A 13,062-nucleotide genomic window follows, 5' to 3' on the forward strand; every position below is an offset into this window, starting at 1 on the left:
AGCCCGCCATTGGCTTAGAGCGACTTTTCTCTGGCAATTTTCTGCTCTTAACCTCAGTAATTATGCAACCAGTTCTTTGGTATCCTTCTCATGGAATTGTGCAGCAGGAAAGTGCAAGTATTCGCCATTGCTGGTACATTCGCATGTTTATGCTATTGGTACCATAAAACCTACCTGCCCACACTACAGGAATTAGCCCTCACATTGTGCTGCTGGACCATTCTGGCACAAAAAGGAAAGCTCACTCCTTGCTTTGGGGACAGGACCTAGAGATGCTGGTGGATGGGATGCTGGAAAGAGGGTCTGTCCTTTTTCCAGCTGACCTCCACAGGAAGCCACATCAACAAATCTGGATGTAAAATGCAGCCAGGGGAACTTTAATTCCCTAACTGTAGACTGGGATTGTGGTTGCGTAAGAGGTAGTGAGGGATGAGCATTCCCAGAACATGTTTAAGAGAGCTTCCCACAGCAGCGTTTCCAGTCCAACAAGAAAGGACGCATTGTTGAATTTTGTCCTTGGAAACGAGGTGGGCCAAGTGATCAAGGGCAAGGGAGCATTTAGGAGACACTGATCATATGGTTCAGGATGTTCGTGAGGAGTACGAAAAATCAATTGGTGGAGAGCTGACTTTGATGAGGCAAGAGCAGAACTGGGCAGGATTGACTGGTACAAGAGGTTGGCAGGAAAATCAGTAATTAAATAATGGGTCACTCTCAAAGAGCAAATGGTTCAAGTACAGTTCAGGTATACTCCCTCTAATAGAAAAGTAGGACAAACAAATGGAGAGCTCCTTGGATGAAAAAGGAGGTAGCAATTAACATCTGTCTTTATAAAAGAGGGAGATGTTCCCTGGGCCATGGTGACACAAGAGGAAACTCTGTCAGTAAAAAGGTTCAAAATTAACAAGGAAGAAGCCTTGGACAGACTGTTTCTACTTAAAGTTGACAAGCCACTGGGACTAGATGAAATGTTTCCAAAGATTTTGAAAGGAGGCTAGAAATTGTGGGGACATTGCCCTGGAATTAGGGGAAGTATCAGAAGAATGAAGAATTACGAGCATTATGGCCTTGTTCAAGAAAGGTTGTAAGGATAATAATCAGCAATTACGGAAAGTATGTTTGGTGACTGCTAAGAAAGCAAGCTAAAAGCAATAAGGTGCATTGGAAGTTGGAGGTCTTCTAGAATGCAAAGTACGGAGTTGAGGTCATGAAATGGTGTCTTGAGTTGGACCAAGAGGCAGCATAATGATGTGGCGAAAGTGGCGGTATGCCAATGCTGACTCTTGTCGACAAAAGGGTTGAGGAGGATGGTATCCATGTTGAATGCAGGGGTGTTGTACAAAAGACACTGTTGAATGATAGCTGGGACAAGAAGTCAGCAAGTTGCAGCTACCAGGTATCTGCTCACTCTGACTTGCATGTCAGGAATTTAAGCCATCTAGTTTCTTGGGGAAGGAGAAGAACATTGGTAGTGGCATATAAATAAGGGTAGGTTGTGGTATGAATGAGATGCAAATGCATGTAAATATGTTAGCTTTAAGTTAACAGCAAGGATCTGAAATCACCATTTAAAGCTCAAGGGGAAAACTGCAAACCATTTTCTCTCCATTGAGATTCTGATTTTTTTCATTCTCTCTGTACTTCCCCAAATTTCTTATCATTGCTCATGCCACAACAGGAAGGGGAAAATTCTATCCTGAATCTCTACTAGTAAATGCATTTTAAAAACTACAAATTATATGATATGCACAAACAGTTTACAGTTCAAAATTTTTAAGAGAGAAATTTATAGAAATTAATTATGGAATTTATAAATGAAGTAGATTATGACTTTATGATGCTGAGATCTGTTTTCTCTATCAGTTGTCCTTTGCAGATTTCCTATCTTCTACTTGGTATACTTCTGATTCTACATTTCTGCAGAACTGGAATTCACTGTTACTTCCAAGGATGACATTTACAGCATTAATGCAAGTACCAATCCAGTAAATCTTTGCTCCTTTGGTGGGAGATGCCTAGCATTTGCTTAGCAACTGCCCAGAGAAGCACATTTGGAATCAAGAATCAGTGTCACATTTCACAGTTTTAAACTTCCACTATCTTCATGGCCCACTGTGTTCGAGCATGAGTGGCTCCTGACAAATTGTTAAGACTTAATAAAAAGGTGATGAATATTGACACGACAGAGCAGGAAGCATGCTTTAGCATGGGGACAGCATTCTCAACACATGGTCCATTTAACGAGGAGAAAGATTACAAGTGTTAAAGATTATAAGTGTTGCTGTGTCCTAACCTGGATTTACGACATATTAAAGCCTGCAACAAACCTTCAGTCTTATAAGTGAAGCTGAACAACAGATGTGGTGCAATGTAAAACTTAGCTTTTAAAATCCACATACTTACCATCTGCATATAGTCCCTTCGGGTTATCAGGGCAGGATCTTGAAAGATGCCCCATTTCACCACAGATAAAACATTTTGCAAATGGAAATTCTCCTGTAAAATTGAAGCAAAGTAATTTTATCAGAAACGTTAAGGAATGATTTCAGAAATGCACGAGAACAAGGAACATGATACTTAAGTGAGTTAGCAATCTGTCCAATCATCATTGGGCTTGAATATGACCAAGTTATATAAAAGAAACCTCTCTCTCTGTAACTGATAGCTGTGATGACAATTTCAATAAATTTCCAATGGATCATGAACCCACACGGCAACACTACCGACAAACGAGCTCATTCTCATGTAAAGACGCTATGCATTGTCTGGGAGTAAAGAAAAATGTCACAGTGGCGAAGAATGGAATATTCTGCTTAGATTGTGAATTGAAGGAAACTGGCTAGTTTAGGGAAGGAGCAGTTTACTTTGTTTCTAGATATTATGACTGAGTTAGGAGTGAGAGAGGATGGCACAGTGGCTCAGTGGTTAGCACTGCTGCCTCACTGCGCCAGGGACCCAGGTTCGATTCCACCCTCGCATGACTGTGTGGAGTTTGCACATTCTCTCCATGTTTGTGTGGGTTTCCTCCGGGTGCTCCGATTTCCTCCCGCAGTCCAAAGATGTGCAGAGATAGTAGAAATTGCAGATGCTGGAGAATCTGAGATAACAAGGTGTAGAGCTGGATGAACACAGCAGGCCAAGCAGCATCAGTGGAGCAGGAAAGCTGACGTTTCGGGTCTAGACCCTTCTTCAGAAATGGGGGAGGGGAAGGGGATTCTGAAATAAATAGGGAGAGGCGGCTAGAAGATGGATAAAGGAGAAAATAAGTGGAGAGGAGACAGACAGGTCAAAGAGATGGGGGTGAAGCCAGTAAAGGTGAGTGTAGGTGTTGGGGTTAGGGGGGATAGGTCAGTCCAGGGAGGACGGACAGGTCAAGGGGGCAGGATGAGGCTAGGAGGTAGGAGGTGGGGGTGGGGCTTGAGGTGGGAGGAGGGGATAGGTGGGAGGAAGGACAGGTTGGGGAGGTAGGGACAAGCTGGGCTGGTTTTGGGATGTGGTCGGGGGAGGGGAGATTTTGAAGCTTGAAGTCCACATTGATACCATTGGGCTGCAGGGTTCCCAAGCAAAATATGAGGTGCTGTTCCTGCAAACTTCGGGTGGCATCGTTGTGGCACTGCTGGAGGCCCACGGTGGACATGTATTCTGAGGAGTGGGTGGGGGAGTTGAAATGGTTCGCGACTGGGAGGTGCAGTTGTTTGTTGGGAACCGAGCATAGGTGTTCCACAAAGTGGTGCCCAAGCCTCCACTTGGTTTCCCCAATGTAGAGGAGGCCACATCGGAAACAGCGGATACAGTATACCACCTTAGCAGATGTGCAGGTGAACATCTGTTTGATATGGAAAGTCTTCTTGGGGCCTGGGATGGGGGTGAGGTATAGGGGCAGGTATAGCACTTCCTGCGGTTGCAGGGAAAAGTGCCGGGGGTGGTGGGGAGTGTGCAGCGGACGAGGGAGTCACGGAGAGACTGGTCCCTCCGGAAGGCAGATAAGGGTGGGGGAGGATAAAATGTCTTTGGTAGTGGTCACAGATTGCAAATGGCGGAAGTGCTGGAGGTTGATGCGTTGGATTTGGAGGTTGGTGGGGTGGTACGTGAGGACGAGGGGGATTCTGTTTTGGTTATTATTGCGGGGAGGGGGTGTGAGGCATGAGTTGCGGGAAATGCGGGAGACGCGGTTGAGGGCGTTTTCAACCACTGTTGGGGGGAAGTTGCGGTCCTTGAAAAATGAGGACATCCAGGATGGCCAGGAGTGGAATGCCTCATCCAGGGAGCAGATGCGACGGAGGTGAAGGAATTGGGACCGGGGATGGCGTTTTTGCAGGAAGGTGGGTGGGAGGAGGCGTATTCTCGGTAGCCGTGTGAGTCGGTTGGCTTGAAATGGATATCGGTTTCCAGGTGATTGCCAGGGATGGAAACAGAGAGGTCCAGGAAGGAGAGAGAGGTATCAGAGATGGTCCAGGTGAACTTAAGGTTGGGGTGGAAGATGTTGGTGAAGTGGGTGAACTGTTCAAGGTCCTCGTGGGAGCACGAGGCAGCGCCAATACAGTCATCGATGTAACGGAGGAAGAGGTGGGGGATAGGGCCAGTGTAGCTTCGGAAGAGGGATTGTTCCACGTATCCTACAAAGAGGCAGGCATAGCTTGGGCCCATGCGGGTACCGATGGCCACTCCCTTTGTCTGTAAGAAGTGGGAGGAATTGAAGGAAAAGTTAAGGGTGAGGACAAGTTCGGCTAAGCGGATGAGAGTGTCAGTGGACGGGCACTGGTCGGGCCTACGGGACAGGAAGAAGCGGAGGGCCTTTAGGCCATCTGCATGGGGAATGCAAGTGTATAGGGACTGGACGTCCATGGTAACGATGAGGTGTTGAGGACCAGGGAATTGGAAGTTTTGGAGGAGGTAGAGGGCGTGGGTGGTGTCACGGACGTAGGTGGAGAGTTCCTGGACCAAGGGGGAGAAAATAGAGTCAAGATAGGTAGAGATAAGTTCGGTGGGGCAGGAGCAGATGGAGACAATGGTACGACCAGGGCAGTCAGGTTTGTGCATTTTGGGAAGGAGATAGAAACGGGTGGTGCGGGGTTGGGGAATGATGAGGTTAGAGGCTGTGGGTGGGAGGTCACCTGAAGTGATGAGGTTGTGGATGGTTTGGGATATGAGGTTTTGGTGGTTGGGGGTGGGGTCATGATCAAGGGGGTGGTGGGAGGCCGGAGAGTTGGCGCCTGGCCTCGGCGATGTAGAGGTCAGTGTGCCATACTACAACTGCGCCTCCCTTGTCCGCAGGTTTTATGGTGAGGTTGTGATTGGAATGGAGGGAGCGGAGGGCTGCACGTTCTGTGGGGGAGAGGTTGGAATGGGTGAGAGGGGTGGAGAGGTTGAGGCGATTGATGTCTCGACGGCAGTTGGAGATGAAGAGGTCGAGGGAGGGTAGGAGGCCTTGGGGTGGTGTCCAGGAGGGGGTGTGTTGGAGGCGGGAGAAGGGGTCAGTAGAGGGAGGGTTGGGCTCACGATTAAAGAAGTAAGCGTGGAGGCAGAGGCGGCAGAGGAAAAACTGTTCAAAGTCCAAGCGTGAGTGGTATTCGTTGATGTTAGGCCAGAGGGAAATAAAGGCAAGCCCTTTACTGAGGACGGTACTGAGTCCTTTACCAAAGATGTGCAGGCTAGGTGGACTGGCCAAGCTGAATTGTCCCTAGTGTTTAGGGATGTGTAGGTTAGGTGGGTGAAGTGGGATGGGTTTGGGTGGAATGCTGTGAGGGTCGGTGTGGACTTGTTGGGCCGAAGGGCCTGTTTCCATACTGTAGGGATTCTATGAAATTCTAGGAGTGTTTGAAATAACGTTTGAAGGACAAAATTAAAACAATGTATTTTGCTCCTCAGCTTTGCCACCCCTCTACTCAATAAGCACAAAAACTAAAACAGAAAAACAAATTGCGCTGTGTTCATAGGGAACCGAAAGAAATTTTGGAGTATTAGATTTAGAGAATATCAGCTTTGTAGTTATTGTGTTTACAAAGGATTCAACTCACATCAGCAATTAACAACAAAAGAAATTATCACAGTCAATTTAGTTTTCATTTGTACATTTCAATGCAGACAATGGAACACATTTGCTTCTTGCTTGCGAGATAAAGTATTCACAAGTCAGTCACACCAGAGTCAGAGCAATAAACAGCTCACTCCACATTACTCTTACAATATTCTTGTCAGCAAAGTACTTCCTTTAGCACCACAATAGCATTTCATTACACACAGAGCTAAATTTACAGCCTACAAACTTACTAATTACTGGCAATGAGTCACGTTCTATCAATTTGTTTCCCAGAAATTTACAGACTACAGTCACTGCTGTTCTGAACGATTCAAGAATCTCCAATTCTTTCAATTGCGTACCTGACGTGATGGTTCAATTGGGAATAGAAGCCCACAAGTAAATATGCAATCAAGAATGTCTCCAGTTCAGAAACCATTCTCTTTTTCTTATTCTTCCTGGGGATATGGACATCACTGCCTGGGCCAGCATTGACTGCCTGTTCTTAATTGTCCTTGAGAAGCTGGTGGTGAGCAATCTTCATGAACTGCTTCAGTCCATGTGGTGCTAAGAATGGATCTAGGATTTTCTTTTATTCACTTGTGGGATGTGTACATCACTTGCTGGCCAGCATTTATTGTCCATAGTTGCCTTTGAACTGATTTGCTTGTTAGACCATTGCAGAGGGCAGTTAAGAGTCAATCACATTGCTGTGGTTCTGGATGTGGACAGGTTTGGTTTGATTGTGATACTCTTTCATGGTTACCTAGGCCTGCAGCATCACAATCTTTCTTTTACATCTACTTCTCAAACTCCAGTAATGTCAAATTGTTACTTTAAGTTAAAAATTCACAGGAGTTTAACATGCTGTCTACTTTTTTTTTTATAATTTCTTCATGGGATGTGAGCATCACTGACTAGGCTGGCAATTATTGCCCATCCTCAATTTCTTAGAAAACAGTTAAGAGTCAACCACATTACTGTGGGTCTGGAATCATTTGTAGGCCAGAACAGGTAAAGACAGCAGATTTCCTTCCTTAAAGGATATTAATGAACCTCATGGATTTTTATAATAAATCGACAGCGATTGCTATTAGGTTAGCTTTTTATTCAAGATTTCTATTATGTTCAAATTTTACCATCTGCTACAGTGGGATTTTAACCCATGTCCCCAGCATAATTACATGGTGCCATGGATTACTAGTCCAGTAACATTACCACCTTGTCACTGCTGCATTATCAAGGGGAGGTACATATAGATTATGGCATAAAATGATCAAGGGCACATTAAATTACTTTGATTAGCACAAAGACTAATACCGACTACCTGCATGTGCAGGGTCGGGACAGTAAGCACACTATAAAATACATATCATTAGGGTACCTCAGTGGAAACAGATTCAATCGCATCAAACGATTGTCCTTCCGACAGAAGAAGCCTGAAAGGGCTCTTGTGGTGCAGTGCTGGTGTCCCTACCACTCAGTCAGGAGGCCTGGTTAAAGTCCCACCTGCTCCAGAGCTGTGAGATAACACCGCTGAAATATCTACAGAACAAGTCTGTGATCTCCTTAGCCAACCAGCATTTCATTCAGCAGGTGACTGAACTTTTCTACAGGCCATAAAAATAGTTGTTGCTGGTATACAAGACTGTCCATTGACTAAACAACAGCTCTCCAGATTAAACAGACAGACAGACCTGAATTTTCTGTTAAAGTAATGCACTACATCCCCAGAAATAATTAAAGCTGTTTCAAAAGGGTTGTTTCTTTACAATGGACATTACACTTATCACAGAAGAAAGTCATTTATAAGATTCTATGCTAATTTTTACCTAAAGCAGGGTCAACCTTTGCTCTACATTTCTGGATCTCATGTTCTGTGGAGCCACATCGGTAACAGATACCATTTCCATTCTCTTCTTCATCTCTATCCATTTCTGGACACTGGTCCATTCCATGCCCTGTTTTTCTGCAGTGGAAACATATCTTTCCAATGGGAGAAGGAAAACAAAAATGTTTTTATTCAACTACACAAGTACAATTATTAACCCACCCAGCATTGAACATTCTATGCCACACAGTGCCTCCACTTCCAATTGATTTATTGAGCAGGAACTTGTTTGCTATTGTTACAATTAAAGTAGTTTGACATCACATCCTATCGATAAACCTAATTAAAATAATAACAATATCTAAGGTTTTAGAGTAGATTTGTAGTTGGTATGTGGATGTCATGGCTGGCTGGCTCGCCGAGCTGCTTCGTTGTTCCGCAGATGTTTCATTACCCTGCTGGGTAACAGTCTATTACATGAACTACACCAGGAAGATACTAAACGCCCCGAGACACTCATCACACCACCTTACATCAAGAACACATCTGAACTAACCACAAGTCTCCTACGACCACTGGGCATCAGAGTAGCACACAAACCCACATCAAGCCTACACCAACTGCTCACCTGAACCAAAGACCCACTACAGACAGGACTAATGTCATATACAAGATTCCCTGCAGAAAATGCGACAAACATTACATTGGACAAACAGGAAGAAAATTAACCAAAAGGATACACAAACATTAACTGGCAACAAAAAGACACGACCAACACTCACTCATCTCCATCCACATGGATAAGGAAAATCACCAATTCGACTGGGACAACACCAGGATCCTCGGACAGGCAAACCAGACAAAAGCACGGGAATTCCTAGAAGCCTCGTTCTCTACTAAGAAAGCCATCAATAAACAGACAGAGCTAGACCCCATATACACTTCATTGCGAGGGAAAACCAGAAGTGAGGTAACCCAGCTCAATGGACACCAGAGTTTAAATAACAGGCTGGAAAACATAATAGCGCTTCATCGGAGGCTGCACTGATGATGTTACCCAGCAGGGTAATGAACATCTGCAGAACAACGACCCAGCTCGGCGAGCGAACCAACCACAATTACAATATCTCTTATTGTTGAGCAGGCAAAGTTGAGTATTCCCTCTGAAATGGCCTAGCAAGCCACCAATCCAAGAGCAAATTAGAGATGGTAAACAAATGCTATAATTGCCCAAATCTCAAATAATGAATTCAATATTCCAAAGAGGCAGAATACTAATATGAGCTCAGGGTTCCCCACCTACCAAATTCCATCATAGCAGAATTTAGGGACAAGTGAAGTCAAGAAATTCTATATATCCTGCAATAAGTTCTGGAATTTATTTTAATAGCATCCATGATACTGCCCTTGGATTTAAGTTAATTTGCTCTAGCATTGGGCAGTTGCTCCTCGTTGGTTATGTGCAACAGTGTTCACTTTTTTGAAAATATAAAGTAAACTGTACAAAGGTTAAGTAGACAGCTAATACACAAAATTGTTGATTTGTTTTTAAAATCGCAGCAACAACTGTCATTTGCATTAACTAGAGAAGTACAAGTCTTTAACTGTATATCCTCAAATAGCTACAAATGCATAGAAACTCAAAGGTGATGACAATTTAAATTTTGACCCAAGATGATCATGCTAGTAGTTTTGAGATGAAATCACTACCTACTTAAGAAAAAGACTCATAAAAGGCTGCGGACAAGAAAATGTTAATAAGTTTAATTTACAGAAATCAGTCATTCAGCCCAAATGATCGTTGCCTGTGTTTATGCCTGTTAATGCCCTACATCAACGTATCCTGCTATTCCTTTCTCCCTCAGGTACCTATCTAGTTTCCCTGTAAATGCTTTGCTTTGATGACTGCAGTGGTATGTTCCATGTTCTGACCACTTTATGATGCAGATGTTTCTCATGAATTCCTTATAGGATTTATTAGTGACTTTGTTATATTTATGTTTGCTGGTTTTGGACTCCTCCACACATGGAAACATCTTCTCTAATAAACCTTTCATAATTTGCAAAAATCTCCACTCAGTTTTGCTCTTTTTCAATAAAAAGCTTCAGTTAGATTGGTCTCTCCTGATAGTTATGACATCAGAGACCAACTTCAGAACATGGGAATGACAGGGAGTGTGCCTGCCTAAGTTCAGTTAAGGCAGAAAAAGAAAACAAAAACTGTTGAGGATTGAGTTATCTTAATCCATGCCAATCAAAGTAACATTATCTATAGCTGCAAAGACAGAACATCTGTGAAACACTGAGCCAGAGGTGCTGAAAAGAGTAATGAAGTCTGTAAGAACACAGTTATTAATATTCAAAGCAGCCAACAATTTGTCATGAGGAAAGTACACTCCATGAATTACCACAATTCGCTTTCCAACTTGTGCCATTTCCAAGTTGGATACGATTTGCAAAAATTATGCCTTGGACTTCCCTTCACGTGATTTTGATGACATTGTTGCTTTGGCACATCAATTGCCCATCAAACTTATGACAGAGTTAAGCTTGGAACTCATCAGTATATGCAGCTCTTAACAATGTGCTCAGGACTGCCAATCAGACTTTCATACACAGAAAGTAAATGATTATAAATATAGTCTCATTCCTTCAGGTTGTGAATTGCTGCAAATTTAAAAAATGTGAACTGCAATGTTGTTGCCTACTCAGGGACATGGTTGAGGGAGAGTCGGGGGCAACTCTACATTCCGAAGCATAGGATCTTCAAGCAGGATAGGGGAGGGTGTAAAAGAGGTGATGTTACATCATTAAGGATCAGTTACTGCGTAAGGAGGTATGATATCTTGGACGGGTCTTTAAGTGAGGCTTTGTGAGTAGAAAACGAAAGAATTGCGGATGCTGGAAATCAGAAACAAAAATAGAAATTGCTGGAAAGGCTCAGCAGGCTTGGCAGCATCTGTGGAGAGGAATCAGAGTTCATGTTTCAGGTTCAGTGATCCTTCCTCAGACTTGATGATTGCTAGGAAAAGGTTGTTTCTATGCAGAAGATAGGTTGCATAGCTACTAGCTGTCCACTAATAATTATCATTCTCCCAGGCTGATTATTATTCACTCCTTTGTCTGTAGAACTGTTCCTCTCTCTCTTTAGGCTCTATCTCTACCTATCGTTTACTCCTTACTGCCTCTCCCCACCCTGTCTTCTACAGGATTGGCTAATAGGGTAGTGAAGGTTATGTTGGAGCAGTACAAGACATTAGTCAGGCCACAGTTTGAGAACTACGTGCAGTTCTGCTCACTGCACTATATGAAGGATGTGATTGCACTGGAGGGGGTACAGAAGAGATTTTCAAGGATGTTGCCTGGGATGAAGCAGTTTAACTATGAAGAGAGGCTGGATAAGCTCAGGTTTTTTTTTTCCTTTGGAGCAGAGAAGGCTGAGAGGGGACCTGACTGAGGTGTATAAGATTCTGAGCAGCTTGGACAGGGTGGATAGAAAGGTGCAGTTCCCCTCAGTTAACAGATCAATAACATGGGGACATAATTTTAATGTGAAAGGCATTTTTTTCACCTAGAGAATTGTGGGAATCTGGAATGCAATACCGGGAGGGTAGTTGAGGCAGGAAACTTCACAATCTTTAAAAAGTACTTGGATGAGCATTTGAAATGTCATAACATTCAAGACTATGGGCCAAGTGCTGGAAAATGGGACTAGTGTAGATTTAGAGTGATTTTTCGGTGGTGGTCTGAATGCACCTCTTCTGCACTGTATGATTCATACCAGTCTTAGGATTATAGTGAGGAGAAATTTCTTCAATCTAAGGCAGTGGTCTCTGATCTGTTTAAGCACAAGATCACTTTTGAATTTAAGTGCATCACAGGTACTGCCGCCAAGAAAATATTGAATAAATTGTTTATTTTTAAAGCTATATCGATTTAAAAACAAATATACATAATTATTCATTTTGTTCTGAAATCACCAGGTCTCAGAGTTACACATGAGAGTACATATTATCCGCCAGTGCCGTGAAGTCTGGGTTGTAGTTTGAGTCTGTTAGTTGAATACAGACTTAAAGGCGGGTGACAAGCCTGTCAATATTTCCCTGTTGTTCAAGGCTTTCATCCTTGCTATTTAGCACATCAGCAATTTGTGTGTCATCTGCAAACTTACTGATCAAACCTCTTACATTTGTATCTAAATTATTAATACATGCTACAAACAGTAAAGGACCCAGCACCAAACCCTGCAGTATGTCACTGGACACAGATTTCTAATCACAAAAACAACTTATACCCATCACCCTCTCGCCTATTGCCACTCAGCTAATTTTGGATTCAATGTGCCAGCGGGTTTTTATCTGCTGACGAGTTGCTCATATGATAGTGTGACAAAAGTCTATGTGGACTACAGCATATGCACTATCCTCACCTTCTCAAAAAAACTCAATGAAAGCTGTCAGACATTATCTCCCCCCTGACAACAGTATGCTGAATATTCTTGATTAATCCTTGTCTCTTCAAACGAAGATTAATTCAATGCTCGGAACTTTTTCCAAAGGGTTCCCTGCCACTGATGTTAGACTTACTGGTTTAACCCTACTACACTCCATGAACAACGTAACCCATTAGCTGTCCTTCAGTCCTCTAGTACCTTTCTTGTGTCCAGAGATGCTTTGAAAATTAATGCCAGGGCTCCTATAATCTCCTCCCATGCTTCCCACAGGAGCTCAGAATACATGTTATCCAGCCCTGGAGATTTATCCAAATTTAAGACAGTTAAAACTGTTAATACTCCCTCTCTTTCAGTTGGAATTTGTTCAAGTATATCACTGTACCCCTCCCTGATTTCTCTATTTACACTGTCCTTCACTACAATGAATACAGATAAAATACTCATTTAAGATCTCAGCTATGTCTTCTGGCTCCTCGCAGTTTGCCACTTTACTCTCTGATCAGCTCTACTCTTTCCTGGTCATCCTCTTGCCATCAACATCGCTGTAAATGCCTTTGGATTTTTCTTTATTTTACCTGCCAGTGTACTGTCATACCCCCACTTCACTTCCTGAATTTATTTTTTTAAGCAACCTCCTGCACTTTCTATACGTCTCTCAGACTTCCAGAGTTCTGAGCACTTGGTATCTACCACAAGCTTCCCTTTCTCTTCTTATCCAATCCTATACATTCTTTTAAATCCAGGGTTGTCTGGATATGC

The 13,062-nt window shown here is 43.2% G+C and overlaps 1 protein-coding gene across 1 annotated transcript in view; it reads right to left on the reverse strand.

Moving 5' to 3' along the window:
* zcchc9 (zinc finger, CCHC domain containing 9) overlaps positions 1-8,001 on the reverse strand; it is a 31,574-nt gene extending 23,573 nt beyond the window's left edge. Inside the window, exons 1-2 of the mRNA XM_020510149.2 lie at positions 7,852-8,001; positions 2,404-2,496 (exon numbers count right to left, since the gene is read on the reverse strand). Of these exons, the coding sequence (XP_020365738.2) occupies positions 2,404-2,496; positions 7,852-7,972 (214 nt within the window). The 5' untranslated portion in view covers positions 7,973-8,001. The remainder of the gene's footprint in view (positions 1-2,403; positions 2,497-7,851) is intronic.
* Positions 8,002-13,062: the final 5,061 nt, after the last annotated feature.

This window comes from Rhincodon typus, chromosome 3, assembly GCF_021869965.1.
Source record: "Rhincodon typus isolate 14 chromosome 3, sRhiTyp1.1, whole genome shotgun sequence".
Classification (NCBI taxonomy): domain Eukaryota; kingdom Metazoa; phylum Chordata; class Chondrichthyes; order Orectolobiformes; family Rhincodontidae; genus Rhincodon; species Rhincodon typus.